The sequence below is a fragment of the Canis lupus genome, chromosome 15 (genome assembly GCF_003254725.2).
Source record: "Canis lupus dingo isolate Sandy chromosome 15, ASM325472v2, whole genome shotgun sequence".
Taxonomy (NCBI): domain Eukaryota; kingdom Metazoa; phylum Chordata; class Mammalia; order Carnivora; family Canidae; genus Canis; species Canis lupus.
This window is the reverse complement of record NC_064257.1, coordinates 34,459,976-34,482,091: the sequence shown is the minus strand read 5'-3', so window position 1 is coordinate 34,482,091 and position 22,116 is coordinate 34,459,976. Positions and strand designations below refer to the sequence as shown.

The 22,116-nt window shown below is 35.9% G+C and overlaps 1 protein-coding gene across 10 annotated transcripts in view; it reads left to right on the top strand.

Annotated features, from left to right (window-relative positions):
- CEP83 (centrosomal protein 83) overlaps window positions 1-22,116 on the top strand; it is a 147,451-nt gene that overhangs the window by 90,579 nt on the left and 34,756 nt on the right. For all 10 annotated transcript variants that reach the window (XR_007402197.1, XR_007402196.1, XR_007402198.1 and 7 more), the window contains 3 exons: window positions 9,364-9,439; window positions 11,987-12,144; window positions 14,386-14,515. Coding sequence is in view for 1 of the 10 variants with exons in the window: in XM_025438863.3 (XP_025294648.1) it covers window positions 9,364-9,439; window positions 11,987-12,144; window positions 14,386-14,515 (364 nt within the window). In the remaining 9 variants the exon portion in view is untranslated. The remainder of the gene's footprint in view (window positions 1-9,363; window positions 9,440-11,986; window positions 12,145-14,385; window positions 14,516-22,116) is intronic.

Below are 22,116 nucleotides of genomic sequence, written 5' to 3'. Positions count from 1 at the left end.
ATCGCGCCCTGGGCCAAAGGCAGGCGCCAAACCGCTGTGCCACCCAGGGATCCCTAATTAGGTCATCTTTAATTTCTGTTACCAGAGTTTTGTAGTTTTCATTGAATATATCATGCTTATCTTGTGTTATGTTTTATTTCTAGCATTTTTATGTGATTATAAATGGGAGTGGTTTTTAAAAAAAATTTTGCTTTCTAATTCATTGCTGGCATATGGAAATATAGTTAGTGGACTTTTATGTAATGACCTTGAAACCTGTGACCTTACTAAAGTCATTTTCTACTAGCTGCTTTGTAGATTTTTAGAGTTTTTCTAAGATCATGTTGTATGCCTTATGCTTTTAGTTTACTTTGTTCATTTTTTTTGTTATATTTTGAGTTGGGAATTTAACTGAACAAGTGTTCATTCTTCCATTTTTATTGGTCAAGTTTCTAGTATGAGATTTATCTCTAAGTATATAAAGTATATTCTGTAGTGTTTTAATTAAGCTGAAATTAATTGTGTTTGCTAGGGCTGTCATAATAAAGTACTACAGTCAGGATAGTTTAAACAGTAGAAATTTATTTTCTAATAGTCCTAGTTGCTAGAAGTTTGAGATCTCAAGATGTTGGTAGATTTAGTTTCTCCCAGGGCCTCTTTTGTTGGCTTAAAGATGGTTACTTCCTTGCTCTGCCTTCATACAGTCTTTCCTCTGTGTGGGTGTGTCTCTACTACCTTTCCCCTTTCCCTCTTATGAGAATGCCAGTTATACCAATTAGGACCTACCCAGATAGCCTCATTTAACCTTAGTTACCTCTTTAAAGTCCTGTCTCCAAATACAGTCACATTCTAAAGGACTGTGGTTGAGACTAACATGTGAATTATGGGGAGACACAGCTCAGTCCATAACAGGTTTTTCAGTTTCCAGGTAGGAGAGCTTTGTTTTTATTTTGTTAATTTCTAGTTTTATTTTTTTATTATTTTTAAAAGATTTTATTTATTCATGAGAGACACAGATAGAGAGAGGCAGAGACACAGGCAGAGGGAGAAGCAGGCTCCATGCAGGGAGCCCGATGTGGGACTCGATCCAGGGACTCTAGGATCATGCCCTGGGCTGAAGGCAGGTGCTCAACCGCTGAGCCACTCAGGGATCCCCAGTTTCTAGTTTTATTGCATTGTAATCAGAGAGTATTGTTTCTATTATTTCTACTTTATGGAATGCACTAATATCTTTTTGTGACCAACAAGAATTTAAAAAAAAAATTTTAAATCCTTTTAAAATATTTAAAATCCTTTTAAAATATTTAAAATTCTAAATAATTTTCCATGTTTTTAATTTATAGGTAACTATGAATTTTATAAGCTCATTGTAAGGGTGGGGCAGCCTCCTGAAACACAGAATACTATTAGAAAATAATTTTGTTATTTAGTCTATTGAGGAAGAAACCACTTTAATGAGGATAAGAGACTGGTATCTAATTAATAATTTAGGACAGGAGTAGGGTTAAGCAAGTAAGATACCAGGGTAAAAAATTAAGGAAGACACTCTTCTGTGTCAGTAATGAACATGCAGAAGCTCTAAAGTGAGTCTTAAATTTTACACTTCGCTTTGTACCTGTATTAATTACATCATTGGTTTTTGTTACTGCTACATAAGGATTAGAAAAGAAAGTATTCAATAAAAAGAGTAAGTCATGATGATGATGATGATGATGATGTTGTTTCTGTTAGTCCTTGCATTTCTTGTGGTTTTCTTCACAAAGATGGTTGTATTATTTGGCATATAGATAATTATAATGGTTACTTCTTAATTGTGAATTGTGGTTTTAGCACTTAAAAGGGCTTTTTTTTTTGTCATTTAATGGCATTTGCTTGGATTCTGCATTGATATCATTACTCCTGTTTTCTGGTGTGCGTTTATTCATCCCCTTATTTTTAGTCTTTCTGAATCATTCTGTGTTTTAAAATGTGTCTTGTATGTGTAGCAAATAGTCGTGTCTTGCTGTGGAACCCTTTAGAGATATTTTTATTTTAATCTATGAGTTAAGTTCATTTATATGGAGTAAGCCCATACCCACTGTGTGGGCATTTTGTCTTCTACTTATGGAAAGAAGGTGGTTTTGTGTGGCTTTATTTGTTCTCTTTGCTTTTCCGTATTATTTTGCAGGACATACGGATAGCACAGAATTAGACATCTGCTTTTATCTTCAGCTACCTGGAAGTCCCTGTGTCTGCTTTTTAAATTTCTAAAATCTTAAATGACTTCATAATTCCATAGATTAAGGTTGAGAGGTTTTAAAAATCATGTTAATTAAGGTATATGTTTTGGGACAAGGTTTGTTTTTTAATTAAATTTTAAATTCTAGTATAGTTAACATACAGTTTTATTATATTAATCTCATTACTCAGGAAAAAATTACCTCGGCAGAGAGATAGGTATTGTTTACTCATGTCAGTTTTTATGAACAATTAATTTAAATGTTGACTGCTACAATTCTAGAATCATAAATCTGTAATGGATTTTGAGATCCAGTTTTGTCTTCCTTTTTGCTTTTAGGTGAGTACATTTTTTTAACTGTTCTAGATGCATAAAGTTTTTGTTTGTTTTATTTCTCCTTGACAGTTTCTAGATAGGAGAGAGACACTCTCCTCAAAAAAACCACTCTAATGTTTTATCCCATTATGGTCCCACAGTTTAGCCAGTTAGGATCTTTTCTGTGAGAATTAACCCTGTTTCTCCTGGTTTGGTTTGGCTTCTCTTTACATAGTGATAGATGTTAAGCAAACTGTTGTTACTTGAGACAATAATGAATGTGGCCCTTAGGGAGTTTTTTTGCTATATAAAACAGCATCCATTTCTTTGGCGTTTCTTTAACGGAAATCATTTTCTGTTCCATTAGTCACTTTGATAATTTTTTTAATCTCTTCACTTTCTCTAGATCATTTATAATGTATAATTGACCCCAACTCATTTTAAAATATGGATGTAGTAACCAACATAAAATATAGCAGAACAAGTAATTTACAAAATTTATATATATTTTTTCAGTGGTCTACAATTGTTTTTCAAACATGGCAGTTCCGATTTTCTGATTTATAAATCTAACTACATAAACCAGGTCTATTTTGGTCACTTAATAAACTAATCATAATTGCAGCTTGTCTTATTTAAAATTTCTAATAGGTCAGCAAGAGACTACTTATAGAGAAAAAGGTCTTGCTTAAGGAACCGAAAAGTCTAAATCATATAAACCAGAAGTATTCATTTATTTACACACAAATATCTGTGATAAGTAGGATTAATCACTGCTTTGGCAGATGGTTTAAATTATTAATTACATACCAGTTTCATGTCCTATTAAAGTGGTTACTTCTTCACTAGACTAAATAACAAAATTATTATTTCAATAGTATTCTGTATTTCAGAAGGCTGCCCCACCCCACAATGAGTTTATAAAACTCCGTTTCCTGCAAATTAAAAACATGGAAAAATTATTTAAAATCTTAAAATATTTGTAAAAGAATTGTATTTATTTATTTTTAAAGATTTTTATTTATTTATTTATTCATGAGAGACACACAGAGAGAGAGGCAGAGACACAGGCAGGGAGAAGCAGGCTTCTCACAGGAAGCCCGATGTGGGACTCGATCCTGGGACCGGGGTCACACCCTGAGCCAAAGGCAGACGATCCACCATTGAGCCACCTATGTGTCCCTTAAAAATAATTTTAAATAAGAAAGTGTTTAGTCAACTTTTGGTTATGACAGTAATGCACCTCCAACTAACTCAAGTGAAGAAAAGAGTCTTGACAGACGTAAATTGTGGAAAGGACAGGGACTATACTCTACTGGTCTCATAGACACCTGGATCTAGAAACCTACCTTCCTTTCATCTCTCTCCTCTCTTCTACGTCTTAGGTCTGTTTCTTTCTTACTGCATTTTCTTTGAAGGCAAGACTTTATTTTTGAGATCAAAGAAGATAGGAGTCTTACTTGATGTAAATCAGAAAAATCTAGAAAAGATGTTGGGCCTGGTGTATGCCCATCTCTAGGTCCATTACTATGGCCAGGGGGATAGGGTATTCTGACTTAGCCTAGGTTTTATGCCTATTTCAGAGTGGTGGGAATGGAGGAAGTACAGTTTGTTATCAGAAGTGAGAGGAGACATGTTGGGGAAATAGCAATTACTAGCTCAAGGAAAGGGAATTTGATCATTTGAAGTAATCCTATAGGGAATCCCGTATTTTTTGCATTGCTTAAAAGTCAGAGTTCTATTTTCCATCTATGGCTTTCTAATTTTTTCAAAAACATTGAAAAAAATTTATCTGTTTAATTACCTCCTTTTTTTTTAATTACCTCCTTTCTATTTATATTTCATCTTTATATATTTTTAAGATATTATTTATTTATTCATGAGAGAGAGAGAGAGAGGCAAAGACACAGGCAGAGGGAGAAGTAGGCTCCCTACAGGAAGCCCAATGTGGAATTTGATTCCAGGACCCTGGGATCACTACCTGAGCCAAAGGCAGACGCTCAACCACTGAGCCACCCAGGTGCCCCCTATATTTCATCTTTAGATGAATTATCTGTTGTATATCATCTTAGTGGGGAGGAGGGGACTTCTCCTTGGCCAGTTGGACAAGTTCTGTTCCAGATTTTGAGCTGCAAAGGAAATAATAGAATTTGTGGCAACATTTGAAGGACCAGATGGTTCTTGTGTTATGTCCTTGCTGGTGATTCTGGTCATTTTAGCCTAATTGTGGCTCTCTAGTTTCCTGTAGATTTAGTGAGTTTCATACTTACCCAGCAAAGTCTCTTTTTGCTTATAATGGCAAGAGTAAGAATGTGGGTGTCTGATACTTTATTACTAGTCACATAGAGCTGTTTAAATCAAACTTTAATTAAAATTTTTAAAAAGTAAAAATCTAGTTCTTCAGTGGCACTCTATGAAATGTATGATCACCATATGTAGCTAGCTAGTGGCTATCATATTCAGTGGTACAAATTATAGAACATGTCCAAATCATTAAAAAAAATAAAATAGTGCCATTGGACTGTAAATTCTTTAAGGGTAGGAATTCTGTTTTTGTTATTCTCCGGTATATGTGTAACACTTGGGACTAGGCTTAGCATTTGTAGATAGTAAATATTTGTTGAATGTTGAAATGACACACATGAGCTGCGTGCCACAGAAAACCTAGGCAATAATCATAATTAGCTGCCTATACTTTGAAGAGAACTTGGAATGACTCCATCTCACTGTTTCTCCTGTGGTTTCTGTTTAAACTTTTCTATAGCTCCATTCTATGTTGTATCTTGGACCTCTGGTCTACCATTTAAAAATATAAAGTACTTGATCTCATAGTTTCTCACTTGGCAGCTTATTCATCCTTCACCTCTTGATTTCTCCTCACCGCTAACCCATTAAACCTGTCTTTTCAGCAGTTTTTGCTGTAGTCTCCGAAGTCTCTATTCTGTTATTGATAATTTTTTTTCCCATCTCTACATTTTTGAAAAATACACCCTCACTGAACCCTGACTGTTCTGGCAACCCTTTTAATTGGAATTATTGTTCCTTTCTCTCTCCTGCAATGCAACTAGGGACCAAGAAGGAAATCTGTTTGTGAACCCCACTTTTGCTTCTGTACAGTCATTTGACTAACTTGGGTTAAAATGGTTTTGCTTTTGATATTCATTGTATCCATCTTATTCCTAATTCCTTCTCTGTCAATGACTAACCTACAACATGTTCCCTGACAGTCGCTGAAGACCTTAACTTCTGGCTCAATTTGTTTTTATTTTCTATCCTTTGTCATTGTTCTTTGTGACTACACCATTCATATTGTTGACCCATCTGACACCTTAGCCTTACAGTTTATCCTCGTTCGGTATTATTTATCTTCATTCTACTTTAGCAGCCCCTACACTTAGCCATATCTTGGACTTTGTCATCCCTTAGAATTGATCACTTCAAAGACATATTTTTTTTTTCTCTTATCCACTTCAGTTTCACTGAAGACACTGAAACTTGATACTCAAATTGGTATTGATACTAGTTCTTATGCTTTTTTTCTTCTTCTAGTCTGTTAGCCTGGCTCCCTTGCTTCCCATTCAGCTTGGAATCTATTTGTCCATTATTTGACATGCTCTCAATTGTATCTGAGCAAAAGCTCCTGGATATAATTTCTATATCCTCATCCATTCTCTCCTCCTTTTCTATTTTAATGAAGATATTTATTCTCCCTTTACTTCTCAGGAGTTCTGAATCCCATCCCTTTTGTTTCCTCTAGAGTCTTGCTTCATTATCTATTTCTTTATCTGTGTCTAATTTCTTTACCTCAGACTCTTACTTTACCTTCAAGGTCTAGCTCAAATTGCATTTCTCTTAGGTAGCCTTTACTAATACTCCCCCTTTTTATAGAGAGAGAGAGGGAGAGAGAGAGACAGAGAGAGAGAGAGAGAGAGAAGTGGGGGAGAGGGACAGAATCTTAAGAAGGCTCCATACATGGCATGGAGCCCTACATGGGGCTCAGTCTCATAACCCTGAGATCATGACTTGAGCTGAAATCGAGAGTCGGAGGCTTAACCAATTGAGCTACCCAGACGCCCCTGCCTTTACTGATATCCTAATGAAAGTTAATTGCACTTTCTTCTGTACTTTTTAGTTCTACTTTAAGACTTGCTTTGTTTTGATTTGTTGTGACTTACCTTAAATATTCAAAACCTTCTCATCAAAAGATACTTTATTCCTAAGTGTAGCATTGCCTTTTGAAATAATTTGTTCTAAACTCTTTTGTTACTGATATTAAGACCATTGAATTTATTCCTAAATCCTAATCAGCTCTATAAATTTTTTTTTTTAGATTTTATTTATTTATTCATGAGAGACACAGAGACAGGTAGAGACATAGGTAGAGGGAGAAGCAGGCTTCCTGCGGGGAGCCTGATGTAGGGTACAATCCCAGGACTCCGGGATTATGACCTGAGCCAAAGGCAGACGCTCAACCACTGAGCCACCCAGGTGTCTCAGCTCTATTAATTTTTATTTATGTTAAATTCCATATCTCTTACAATCCTAACTGTAATGATCTCATATCATGGACTAATTTTCTTTTTAAAAAACTCATATTAGTTGTAGATTCTGACCCTACATTGCTTTGTGAACTGAAGAAAACTTTGTATGTCATCTTTTATAGTCTACCATAATTGTGTTCTTACTCCTTTCATATTTTAATGAAAATCAAACACTTTATCATTGGTTTCTTTTGCTTCAGTGTTTGTAGGGAATTGTTTCCTTTCTTACCTACATCATTTATTTAGAAAGAATTGAGGCCACATTGTTTTCTTAACAAGATCTTGTCTCTTACTGACTTACCAGGTATATCCAAAGTCCTGGCCAGAGCTAAGATTTACCTGGGGCCTAACTTTCTAGCTCTGGACCTAAGCTGGGACCCACAGTGTTTTCTCCTCTGTTTCTATTGTCATGATTTTGTAGACAGAATCCTTTATTAACTCCATAATCTAAAAGCACCAAGTTAATAACATCTATAAACATTTAAGGGTGAAATGCACAGGAAGTTTGAGAGAGTATTAATGTAGCTGGAATTATAACAGTATGACTATACTGTTAAAGGAGCGAAGTAAGAGCAAAACTGACCCTTTTCCTTCAGATCTATTGTTTCTGGCATTCATAGGTAAATATCTCCGGAAGCATTGGGTCTTAATGGTTTCATCCATGTCATATTGCCCAGATTTTCAGATTTAAATGTCTAACCCAGGATTTAGGTTGGTTCATTCAGTTCATCTACAAATATTTATTGAACACTTATTAGTAGCCCTAAAGCATTGTCTTCCCAATAAGCAGTTCTAATTGGGTTAATAAGACATGCTGATAGTGCCAAACTATAATAATAAATGCTAAATGACTTGTATTTCAGATAAGTGTTTGAAGGATTTTAAAAAGGGAGTGGTCAAGAGCATATCCTATCACATATTGGTATATCCTGTTAGCTTTAAGTCTTTTTCATGTGATTAGTCATTTGGTTACCAGAGGTGCTCTACATTTTAAGGTTCTGCTTAAAAAATATATCATTCCCGGGCAGCCCAGGTGGCTCAGCGGTTTAGCGCCGCCTTCAGTCCAGGGCGTGATCCCGGAGACCCGGGATCAAGTCTTGCATCGGGCTCCCTGCATGGAGCCTGCTTCTCTTCTCCCTCTGCCTGAGTCTCTGCCTCTCTCTCTCTCTCTCTTTCTCTCTCTCTCCGTCCCTCTCTCTCTCTCTCTCTCTGTGTGTCTCTATGAATAAATAAGTAAATCTTTAGAAAAAAAAAATCATTCCTTTTGAAAAGGACACCCATTGTGTAAATATCTCAGGGATGAAAGCTCATCATATGTTTTATAGAATACACTATGATGTCTTATACTAGATAATTTTCTTAAAAATTTTAAACTTAAAATCTGTAAAATTGCTGCATGTTGAAGTGGGAGAGGAACACTTACTTGGATTAGAAGACCTGAGTCCTGTCTTCATTTGGCTGGTTGGTAGCTAATATGATTTGGGCCTGAGTCTTAATCTCTTTATCAGTAAAATTGAAATGACTTTGCTTACTTTCATAGAATTATTGTGAGAAATTACTACAGTAAAAAATGGCCAGCCTTGGGGCGACTGAGTGACTCAGTCAGTTAAGCATCTGCCTTTGGCTCAGGTCATGATCTAAGGCTTCTGGGCTCGAGCCCTGTGTTGGGCTGCATGCTCAGCGTGGAGTCTGCTTCTCCTCCCTTTGTGCATGTGCGCGCTCTCTCTTGCTGTTCTCTCTCAAATAAATAAGATTTAAAAAGAAAAGACCAGCCTTAATTAAATACCTATTTTACTATAGATGTCCAAGTAGACATTAAAGATACATTGAAAAGCTCCATAATCTGGTAGGAAACAAGTGAGATAACTATGTCTGAAAGCTGTGAAATATTATATGGTGATAAAGATGGCTTCTCCCACACTAGACGACTTTCTAATGCCTTAACAACACATTGTGCACTCTTCTACCAAAGGCCATCTGTTCAGGTTGTTCTCTATGTTTATCAAAATTCTATTCGTCAAATTTATATCTCCATGTAAGCAGTCTCTTGTCTTCTTAGACATACTTGGTTTCTCATCTTCCCTTTGCCAGTAGTTTGTAGATTTTTCCATAGCAAAGCAGAAATTTGTTACATCTTGGTTATTTGTGAGCACACTTAGCTGCCTGAAGTCAAAATCTTTATCATTTTATCTGCCACTTAGCAAGCACAATGCCTGGTGTCAATATGGGTACTCTAAAATGATTGTCTAATTCATTGAAATATATGAATTATGGTTTCTTCATAATGTTTTTTGTTGGTGTGATATTTAGGTTAAAACTTCAACAACAAATGGTGAATATTGAAAATGCAGAGAAAGAAAAGAATGAAAATTCTGACCTGAAACAGGTATGATTTTAGCAAACATTTTGCTTTTATTTCTTTAAGTGCTTCTTTAAATCTGTATTTTGAATGTATGTGGTTTTTTTTAATTGAAGCATAATTAGCATACAGTGTTGTATTAGTTTGAAGTATACAATATGATCTTTCAGCAATTCTATACATTATTCAGTGTTCATCATGGTAAGTATATATTCATTTTTTTTTCCATCACAGTAACTGTACTCTTAATCCTCTTTATCTGTTTCACCCATCTGCCCTCTGGCAACCACCAGTTTGTTCTTTGTGTTGAAGGGTCTGATTTTTTTGGTCTTTTTTTCTTTGTTTTGTTTTGTTTCTTAAATTCCACATATGAGCGAAATCATATGGTATTTGTGTGACTTATTTCACTTAGCATTATACCCCATAGGTACATCTATGTTATTGCAAATGGCAAGGTTTTATTATTTTTTATAGCTAGTAATATTCCAGTATGTGTGTGTGTGTGTGTGTGTGTGTGTGTATGACATGTTTTTTATCAATCTGTGGATGGACACTTAAGTTGCTTATGTGTGTGTGTTGAATCTATTTCATGTACTGGTATTCTGAAAATATAATCATTACAACTGATAATGTATTGATGAAGTTGATAAAGATAAAATATGTTTAAACCTCCTAAAGCTCTAGTTAGTAAGCTGCTTTTCTTAACCACTGTTTTTTCTTAATGTTTTTATATGCTCTGTCCCAAAATGAATTTTTAAAATTGTAAAGAACAATATTTTAATATTCTGATTTTAAAAATTGATTAGAAATAAAATCTAGGTTTTAAGTTTCCTGTGGGATTGACTTATAACTTTTTATTTCTTATTCCATGAGCTGCATCTTATCATATCCCTGTTAAATGTGAAATCTAAAAGCTATATTTAAGGAAGGAAATTTATATTTTAATTAAAGTTATTTGGGTTTAAGAAAAATGTATATGGGCAAAACATGGAAGAGTGTTCTTTCCTGGATTCTATTTTCTTTTTAAAGTTATGAAGTAGTGAAGATTCCATTTTTAGGATTTATGCTTGCAAGCTAGCTGGCATTGCTCTGCATAAGCAGTTGTGGTTTCTAAGTCTTGACTAGGAGGACATAATGCCTGATACTCTTGAAAGAAATTATTTTTTTTAAGATTTTATTTATTTATTCAGGAGAAACGCAAAGAGAGAGACAGAGGCAGAGACATAGGCAGAGGGAGAAGCAGTCTCCCCAGGACCCTTGGGATCATGACCTGAGCTGAAGGCAGATGCTCAACCACTGAGCCACCCAGGCGTCCCTGAGAGAAGTTATTTAGTACCATTGGTATTGGGCTTTCTGTCATTTATTAGATAACAAGCGGTATTATGCTCTTTGAAAGTTGCTTGTTCAGTCAGCTGTAATACAGATTTAATATTTACAACTCCAGTTAAAAATAAAGATGAATAGTTTTTCATGGGGAAATTTGTTCTAAAGTATAAATCTGAGACATATCATTGTACTTTATTCTGACAATTGCTCTTTGAACATATACAGTCCTATCTTCCTTGGCTTTGCTACCACCAGGAAGTGCTGTGATTATTTTGCATTTATTTAACTTACTGTGTAAAGGATCTGGTTTCTTTCAGCTCTTGAGTCTCATAATGGGTTCTTTTGATCCTGAGTCTCTTGATTCTCTGCTTCCAACTTCTCTCAGAGAAAGGCTTAAGAGGTAGGAGAAGGTGGAAAAAAACCGAGTATTTGTTAATTAATTGGTAAAATAGCTTATGGAGGAAATAGGTATAACTGTGTTCCAAATGAAAATCATTTGGATGTAACTTAAAAGCCTGTTAATTTGTAACTAGATAATTAGCTACTTTTCATGAGAAAAAGTGCTCCCACATAAAAGTACATTAAGATGGAAAGAAAAACCTGAGTGACATTTATGGTTTGATAAATGCCTTTAGAGGGCAAGGAATCCTTGCCATTAATCAAGTTTCTTAGAATACCTTCCTTCGGCTCAACACTGGATGTGTGGTGGAATGCTTAGAAACCACTTAAAAACAATGTCTGAACAATCCTTTCTGTATTTATGACTCCCAATGATTTAGAAAGAACTCATGGAAGGGTTGCTGATCATAGGGCACATGGGAGTGGAAGAACAGATTTCTGTAGCAGCTCTCCCAGCTGATGTGCTTTTAAAACCTGTTTTTTCCTAGGAGGCTAGAGGAAGTCCAATGGAGAATCTCTCTAATGGTTGGATTCTCCTTTTTCCTCTACTTTCTTTCCTTCTTTTAACCCCTTTCTCCTCTCCTAGTACCTGCTTATTTGGGGAATAAGAGGCGAGAGGACTTAGTGGCAGACTAAGGAATCTTGATTGTCTCTTGTCACATTAAGAAATGATCCTATACTACTGGATCCTGATGCTATTGCTATTTATTATTTAATTTCAGAGCGTCCTCAAGGACACTTCATTTGGGCCGGGCATTTGTAAAGGAAGGTGTTTACTGTCCTCTGCCTCTCTCATACACTATTACATACGTGGCCTTCATGTTTCTCTTCTTTCTTTTTTTTTTTAAGCAAATCAGTAGTTTGCAGATCCAAGTGACTTCACTTGCACAGTCAGAGAATGAGTTGCTGAATTCGAACCAAATACTGAAGGAAATGGTGGAGAGGTTAAAACAAGAATGCCGAAATTTCAGAAGCCAAGCTGAAAAAGCACAACTAGAAGTTGAAAGGTAGAGAGAGTTTGCTCTTTTTTTATGTACAAACTATTTCTTCTTTCTGCTATATTATATGTAGTCCTTTTAGTGACGATTCCAATGTTGAATATGTTTTAGGACCTGGTTAAAATACCCTTTGAGAGTGTACAATGGTTATTAGGTAATGTACTTTCTAGAGAATGAGCTTTATGAACTCTTGAAAATTTTTTTTTTAAGGCATTTAGGACAGAAGACTTAAAAAAAAATTTTTTTTAAAGATTTTATTTATCTATTCATGAGACACACACACACACACAGAGAAGCAGAGACACAGGCAGAGGGAGAAGCAGGTTCCATGCAGGGAGCCTGACGTGGGACCCGATCCTGGGTCTCTGGGATCAGGCCCTGGGCCGAAGGCGGTGCTAAACCCTGAACCACCCAGGCGTCCCTGGGACAGAAGACTTTTAAAAGTTCTGCCTAACCACAGTATTCTGAAAATCCTCAGAGAAACACTTCTTTATTCACTGAATAAACAAATACATTAATATATTTTTTACTTCAGATATCTAAATTATTCTTCTGAATGCCAGAGAATCAGAAAAAAAATTTTGTGACTTGGAAAACTTCCTAAAATTAGAAGTATAATCTCTTGGATTGTTCCTTTGAGAAGTTCATTTATTTGTTTAGTTTTTGGTCTTGAAATTTGTTAGTAGTAGACCATGTATAGTAAACTGGCAAGGAGATGATTTAGGTGATGTTCAAGATCTTACATTCTCTGGAAAATTTTGTTTAGATATGATAGAAAACTATTTTGTATATGGTATGTCTTTATAACATGTTCGTATTCTATTTTTGTTTGAATCTATAAAACATTTTTCGGATTTTCTCTTTCTGAAGGCTACTTTGCCACATAAAACATTTTTCCTTCAGTTTCTCATTATTTCGTGTTTAAAGGCTTTCCATGGTTTCACACATGTGAATTACAAGAAAGTAAGCAAGGTATTTTCCATAATGCGTTATGACATTCCACGGGGTCCAAATTATTTTGCTTATATTTTGCAAAAAAATAGAAATTTATATCTTGGAATCATCTCAAGTGTTTGATTAAAATGCAGTTAAGAATTCTAATGACAGTATAGGTAGCAAATTTGTGTAATTGATCATTGGTTTCTGAATGTTACTCATAGGATTATATAGTAGAAAATAGTTCGATGAAGTGTCAGTCAAATATGATTTTGGTCCCAGCTAAAACATTTAAAAGCCTGTATGACCTTAGATGTGTAATCTGACATTTTAGGGTTTATAAATCTCATTTGTACTGTCTATCTAGAGTAATGATACTAAAAATTATGGAAGGTGTGCAGAAGAACTTTAAAGATATATAAGTTGTATGTTATCTTAAAATATTATTTACATGAATTTTACTCTAGTCAGAAAACATCTTGCATTAAGACTTACCTGGGTTGATTTTTAACCAGCTTTATTAGACCCAGTTTTGTTTTTTTAATGTTTCAAGCTTTTTAAAAAAAAATTCTAGTTAGTTAACATACAATATTAGTTTCAGAAGTAGAATTTAGTGATTCATCACATACGTATAACACCCAGTGCTCATCACAATAGCCCTCCTTAATACCTATTACCCTCGCTAGAGCCAGGTTTTTTTTTTTTCTTTTGCTAGAGCCAGTTTTTATCGCTTGATGGTTAGAATGGTTCATAGCTGGTTATCAAGTGTTTATCCTGCTGTTAAGTAGGTGTCAGTCTTTTTTTTTTTTTTTTTTTTTTTAATAATTATTCACTTGAGAGAGCAGGAGCAGGCTGGGGGGAGTGGGCAGAGAAAAAGGGAGATGCCAACTCCCTGCTGAGCAGGGAACCAGATGCTGTTCCATCCCAGGACTCTGGGGATCATGACCTGAGCCAAAGGTGGACACTTAACTGAGCCACCCACGTGCTTCCTAGGTGTGAGTCTTTAAGCAAATTCATTAACTACGTTCTAGGCCTCAGTTTGTTTATCTATAAAATGGAGATGATAGTAGTACCTAAATCAAGGGGTTATTGTGAAGAATAAATGGCATAGGACACAGGGTTCTAAGCACAGAGCTTGGTTCATAAGAAGTACTCAGTAATGAGAGAATTAGTAAATATGTGGCCATGCAAGAGTTCCCACAGTTGGGTACCTAACAGTGTGGTGAAGCAGGTAATGAGCTTGATTATACTTGGGATAATATGTATTTAATCTTAAGAGTTAACCTCCATGTTTTGCATACATTCTTTTGATAGGACTTTGGAAGAGAAACAGATACAGTGGTTGGAAGAAAAGCACAAGCTTCAGGAACGTATCACTGACAGAGAAGAAAAGTATAATCAAGCTAAAGAAAAACTACAGCGAGCTGCAATTGCTCAGAAAAAGGCAAGTGATTCTTATTAAAGTGATTTCGATAGAGTAAAACATAATTATTCTGGGAGAATAAAATGTAATTAAAACTGAGATTCTAGTGTATGTTTAATTTGATATTTAAACATGACATTTCGCTGTCAACCTTGCAGAGATAAATTGGGAAAATGCAAACTGCTCAACAGGTTTATTTCTAAATTTCATGTTCAAGTTGGTTTTTCAGAGCTGACATACATTTTCCCACAGAATTTTTTCATTGATAAAGTTTCTAGACCAGCCCATGTAAGTCTTATTTAACTCATTTCTGCAATTAAATTACAGGGTGATTTGGTCTGTTTCAACTGTGCTTAACCAATAAACTTGTAACATCATTTTTGTTTTTAACATGCTTTTTTGTTTCCAACTCAGGAATGTAGGAGCAAGTGTCTCCTTGCCCCAGGAGGAGAAACTAAGCCTTCTCCTGGCTTCTGAAACAGCATGATAGTTATCACAGCTATGATCTTTTCCAAGTTTTGCAATTGCAGGCATATATTTACTCCATAATCTAAAAACTTTGTTTTCTTGGAAATAGTTCAGGGCATCATAGAAATAATGTAATCAGATGATTTCATCTAGGTCAGTGGTTTGCAACTTTTTTTCTACTGCACAAACCCAAGGAATGTAGCATGGTCCCATCCATAACCATGATTCATGGTGCAGTGATTCAGCACTTATTTTCAACAAGATTTGGTGCATGTGTGTGGAGATGGAGGTTGGGCGGATGGCATTAAAAAATCCCATAAATGGTTTAATATGCTCCCATTTGATAAGTTCCATTAGTCAGGGCATTTGTTTTAGGGCGGCGAGAGGGTCTGAGATGAGAGGAAGGTACTTCTAGGCATAGGCACACCAGTCTCTTAGTGTTTCTGTTTATTGGAAAGGTTAGCCCTTCATATTTGCATAAGAGAAGAGAACTGTATATCATTTAGGTGTTCTGATTTTGGAAACCAAAGACTCTGTTCCTAGTCACCTATTTATGGTTATTGGACATAACTACCAAATGTGTCCTGAGAGTTGGAGTGACAATATGAGAAGTCTACAAGTCATTGTTTCTCCACTTTTTTGATTTCTAAATATTGCTTTTCTCTTCCCATAATGCTGGAAGTAGTATAACATTGAAATTAGAAAACAGCGTTTATTATATAGGAATCTCAGTATTTTATACTCAAATATAAACTTTCTTTTTTTCCCCTGTATGTATCATTTCGTTTTCTTTCTGTCCATATAAGTACTGAGTGTTGTGTGGGTATTAATGGGATTTCAGTGAAGTGTTTTATGGCTTGGGATGATCTTAGAAATTTTATTTATGGTTCCTTGTACTGTTTGAAGCCTAGAAGCATCTGAAGCCAGATTTTAGCCAAAAATCACTAGAAATTATAAGAGCTGACTTTATCTTTCACAGAGAAATATTTATGTTAAGGTTTTAGAGATTAGTATTCTAAAGATCAGATAGATTCTAATTACCACTGAGGTTAGTTTGGGTTGACTTCTTCTGGAGCAAAAGTGACATCCAGTGGTGAGAGAGATTACCAACTTAATCGTAGGTATACTAGAAATAAGGGAAGAACTGATAATCTAAGAACACTGGCAAAATAACCTTTCATCAATATTGTGACCTGTGGTGAATTTTCTTTGCTACTGAAATACCTGCCAAATGATGGGTGTGAACATAGGAAATATCCATATCATTTTTAAAAATGTGATCTGTGAGTTATGATTTTAAGTCCTAGAAAATTGTTCAGTTCAATGAATAATTATGACTCAGGGCTATCATCATCATGTGGGACACTTCCCTAGAGGCTTACAACTTTACATTAGTTAAAGTGGGAAGATAATATATGTGACATAGAAATACTATTAAAAGTCTGTAAGTACATATAAATTTAGGGGTGGGGGATTTTGGCATTCAGGTAGTTTGTACAGGTTAGGGAACTGAAGTGGTAGGTAACCAAGATTATCTGACTAGTAAGATTCAATGCCATGACTCAGATTTACACTTTCTGTTCTAAATCCTGTGCTCTTTCTGTGCTGTTACTCTTTTAATTTCCCAATTTCTTTGATTCCAGATACTTAAGTGCTTTTCTCTTCATTGTACCCGTATGAGTCTTATTCCTTATGGCAGAATAATCCTCTAGAAAGTTAATTTCTTTAATTCAAACTCTTTCTCATTCAAATTAAAGATAATGCTTCTATATGAAAATTTTGGTCGTAAGATTACATAAATATAAATCTTAAGAGTGCAATAGACTTTTTAAGTTCTTTAATAAAAACCATAACTTTCTTATTTAAAACAAGTCACAAAATACTAACTTTAGGGCAGAAATCAAAATCCTTTAGGGTGCTTTCCTGTGAGTGATTCTTATAACTGGGATGTAGTAGCTTTGTTTTTCCCCTGAGGCTAGAAAAGATGGCTCACTGCCATCTGAGTTTGTTTATTTACAGCTCCAACCTCCTATGCACAAAGCTTATGTCATTTCTGATAAGTGTTTCTAGGTAAAGTCTTTATGTAATGATATTTTGATGTGTTGATTTGTTTGGAAAAACTTGACCAGGTATCTTGAGTTGAAATGCCTTTCTGTGATTGTTGGCTTCCCTGTATGTTTTTCTCTTATACAGTGTTGAAGTGTGAGTATGAAGAGAGATCTCTTGGTTTGAGCTGAATAAGTTGTACTTTTCCTTTTGAGGCACTTGAGATGACAACTTGTTATTTTTATTTTAAGGTATATTTCTCTGAAATTATTCTTGGCTAGATTACTGTTATGAGTGTTTTTGAGGGAAATATGAATTGTAGTCTTGAAGTTGTAAAATATCTGTTGAATATGTTGTGTGGCCTATCATTATATTATACACTTAAGGAAAATATAAGCCATGATTAATTCCTGCTTTTGATGATCATATAATCTAGTTGGAGAAATAAGATAACATGTACTATCTGAAGAATACTAATGGTCACTCTTGGGTGATCTGTATGGACACTAAAGTTTGAGACCAGTGTCAGGGAGAAGAAAGCCTGAAGACCAATTAGGAAGCTATTTTAATAAAATGAGGTAAGAAGTCTGGAATTTAGGCTTGTGAAATGGGAGTGAAGGGGAAAGGTGACTCTTTAAAATTATTTTGAAGGAAAAAAGTTATAGAATATGGTGCTAAATAAGAGAAAAATATGAAGTGTTTTAGTTATGAAAGGATATAAATGGGAGTTGTCATGATGGAGTGAAGAACACCTGTCAGGTGAGGAGTAGAAAGAGAGAGAGAAGACATATTCCACTAAACACGTGTCAGATCTGAACTGATGGCAGTTCTTCCTTGTACTCATGTCTTAGTCTCTTAAGTGAGGGTACTGTGCAAATAACTAGAAATAATGGAATGTAAAGCATAGAGATTAGTACTTCAGATTAGGTTAAAGAATTAGACACTTGAGATTTTGCAAGTGTTTGAAGAATAAAAGGACTTAGAAGAATCAAAGAATTAAATTGACTTAGAAAGAGGAACTAGATTTAGTAGAGGAATGGTCATAGAGGTAAGAGCTACAGTATGGTGTTGTAGAAGCCACAAGAAAAGAATGGTATCAAAGATAAGTGGTCGTTTAGCATCATTACTGAAAAGAGTTCACTGAATCTGGCTAGAAGGTGGTAAAAGGGGAATCCCAGATTTGGTTCTTCTATTAGTGTTCTTTCAATTTTTCTGTTGCCCCTTTGTGTTGTAATAATATTTTTAACACCGAGGGACCCACTTGACAATCCTGTGATTGTATTAGACCACTGAAATCAAAATTAAAATCATTCCTTATAGCCAGTTTCTCCTCTGAATTCTCCTTTCTTTTAGTAGAATGTCATTCTTTCTATCACTTAGGCTTCAAACCTTTGATTCATCCTGAGGGTTCCCTTCCCCCAGATCTAATCACTGTATTGGTTTCTAAGAGCTGCTACAACAAATTACTGCAAACTATGTGTCTTAAAACATCAGAAAGGTATTGTTTCATAGTCCTGGAGGTCAGAAGTCCAAAATCAAATGCCTGTAGGGCCGTGCTCCCTCCAAAGGCTGGATCTGTTCCACACTTCTCTCCTAGCTTCTGGCGGTTGCTAGCACTCCTTGGTGTCCCTTGGCTGGTAGGCATATTATTTTATTCTGTCTCTTTGTCTTTATTTGGTGTTCTCCTTTTGCGTCTTGTCTCTGTGTCCAGATTTCCCTCTTTTTATAAGGACACCAGTCATACTGGATTTAGGGGCTACCCTAATATAATATAACCTCATTTTAACTTGATTTATCTGTAAAGACACTTTTTCTGGAGAAGGTCACTCTAGAGTCTTTTACCAGCAACTAGTTTTCTAATTCTCTGGACTAGATTGTCCAACCATTTAGTTAAATTTTGATACTACATCACATTCCACAAGGTAAAGGGTTCAGTCTCAGGAGACTGCCTCTGTGTCAGATGCCAGGTCCCAGGCCACTGTACTTCTGACCAACTGGCTATGAATTGGAGGTTCTCATGACTTTTTTTCCGGTCTGATACTTTGCTAGACTACTCACAGAACCCAAGAAAACAAATTACTTACATTTACTGGTTTATTACCAAGGTTGCAACTCAGGAACAGCCAAATGGAAGAGATGCATAGAGCGAAGGATTGAGGGCAAGCATGGAGTTTCCATGTGCTCTCTGAGTGTGCCATCCTCCTAGCAAATCAGTGTGCTCACTAACCTGGCAACTGTGTAGGTTTCTTTGTTGAAGAGTTTTTATAGAGATTGATCTCCAATCCCTCTTCCTTCTGAGGAGTAGAGAGTTGGGGAATGCTACTGAAAATTCCCTCTCTCTTGGTCTTTCTGGTGGCCATCCCCATCTTGACGCTATTTAGGGGCCCAACCTTAAGTTACCTCATTAGCATAAACTCAGGGGTAATTGAAAAGGGCTGGTTGTGAATTACAAAAAACACTACTGTCACTCCAGAAATTCCAAGGATTGTAGGATCTCTGTGTTAGAAACCCAGGACAAAGACCAAATAAATTTTTTTATATCATAGTCATGTTCTGAGATCTCAGTGGACATGAATATTTGGGAGACACTGTTCAATCCTTTACAGTCACTCGGGCCCATGAATTCTTTCTTTGTAATGTGCCTTGTATTTTCCCCCCTCCCCTCATTTCTTTTTATTCCTGTTGGCTAACATCCTAGCTCACTCAGGCTCTATCCACTAGACGGTTGCTCTGTATTCATTTAGCCAATTTACTCAACAGATTTATTGAGTACCTACTTATGTACCAGTTTTGTTCACTGGGATACAGAAATAAAAACTGTGCTGAGGAGCTTACATTGCAGTGTGTGGGTGACAATAAAAAAATATTTTTCAGGTGGAGATATGTGCTAAGAGGAAAACTAAGGGGAATAGAGGATGCTCTTTGAAATAAGTGGTCAGGGAGGGCTTCTCTGATAACATCTGAGCAGAAACCCAAAGGAAAGGAGGAAGGATGCCACGTTTATGTAGGGGAACAGTGTTTCCAGACATGATGGCAAGTAAAAGAGGCAGGAGTCTGCTTGGTATGTTGGAGTACAAGGAGGGAGAGTTAGGTCACTGGAATAGAGACAGAAGTAGTAGGAGGCCAGGTGATGTTTTTATTCTTTGGTTTTTATTCTGAATGTGAGAGGAACACACTAGAGAATTCTAAATTGAAAAATAATATAATCTGCATTATGTATTTAGAAGAATCTCTGGCTATTGTATAGAGAGACAAATAGTGGAGTGGTGGTCAGATTCTGTTTATATTTTAAAGGTGGGGTTTACAGTAGTTGTAGGACATGAAAAATATAAATTAAATATGACTAAGATACTGGACTTGAACACTTAGTTAAAATAGAGTTGCCGTTACTGACATGGGACAGAAGGAAAAGGGTATGGCAAAATACAGATACTTCTTTTGGACATGTTAGCTTTTTGAGATACCCATTAGATTTCCAGGTGGAGATGTTCAGTAGTCTGGTATAGATACCTGAATCAGGAATTCAGGAAGGAAGACTGGACTAGGGATAAAGACTTGGGAGTCATCATCGCATAAATGATATTGAAAGCAAAGGGATTGAATGAAGTCAGCTAGGAAGTAAAGGAAGACTGAGAAGAGAGTGGGTCTGAGGATTGAACTTTGAGGAATGCCAAAGTTTAGAAGTTGAGAAGAAAAGGAGGAGACTAAAAAAAAAAAAAAAAAAAAAAAAAAGGAAAAGGAGGAGACTGAGAAGGAGTGGTAGGAGGACCAAGAAGGTTCTAGATGCCAAATGAAGAAAAGACTGTGAAGAGTGTCGGTGTTAGAGATATGAGGACAGACAAGAAGTTACTAAAAAAAAAAAAAAAAAGTAAGAGTTTGGGAGAATGATTAGATTAGGGGAAATTAGGATTGTCGGCGCAGTGCATAGCTGTGGGTATGTTTACCAACTGTGTTCAATTGTGTAGGCCCATATGTGCAGTCAGTAGAGTTGTATTTATTTATTTATTTATTTATTTATTTATTTATTTATTTATTTTTTATTTTTATTTATTTTTTTTAATGTGTGATAGTCACAGAGAGAGAGAGAGAGGCAGAGACACAGGCAGAGGGAGAAGCAGGCTCCATGCACCAGGAGCCCGATGTGGGATTTGATCCCGGGTCTCCAGGATTGTGCCCTGGGCCAAAGGCAGGCGCTAAACCACTGCGCCACCCAGGGATCCCTAGAGTTGTATTTAATAAATGTCAAGTTTTGAAGAAAAGTGGCCCTCGAGTCACGATATTGAGGGTGTCTGTGAAGAAATGATTATAGTGATGGAGTCTGAGATACTCATTGGGTCTTTTAGTCAACCAACCAGCCAGCGCTCCTATTGCATTCTAGCTCATTTCTTGGCAACTAGTAAGTGCTTAGTAAATGGTTGGGTGTTTTACAGTGATGAGAACGAGGACAACATTGTCCTGAACCCTGGCATCAAGCCTCTCCCCATCTTTGCCTCTTAGGAGGCAAACTTTGGAGTCTATCTCATACACTGATGCCATATCAAATTTCACAAAACAATGTCTTTTACTTATCAATCCCTTGCCTAGAGAACCTTCAGGGAAAACCACATCTCCAGAGTATTATAGATTCTCCCTAATTCATTTCTTATCCTTTCTAGAAAGCCCTTTCTCATGATGTGGTACTTATAGGCTGGAATTCTCTTCAGAAATACCTATGTTTTATATTACCTATAGTTTATATAAGGCCCAGTGTAATGTGCACTCAGTGTGTGTGTTATGTGTATATATATTTGATTAAGATTTGATGATGAAATAAGAAAATTGCATATGCAGTTTAAATGAGCAATAAAAATGAAGAAATATGACTAGATTTTAAGATTGCAGGTTTATATAATCATACAATAATGAAATATTGAGCATTTCCATCTTTAAAGTGTCTGCTAACTAGTTGGACTAAAATTCCTAAAAGGAGCATATGCTTCTGATGGTGACAGACTAGGAAATATGTGGATAAGCTCTCCACATGAAAGCTAAAAGAATCGGACAAAGTATTTTAAAAAATATCGCCATGGAGAGCAGTGAAGAATTAGGAGGCCAAGATCCTGGAGAGG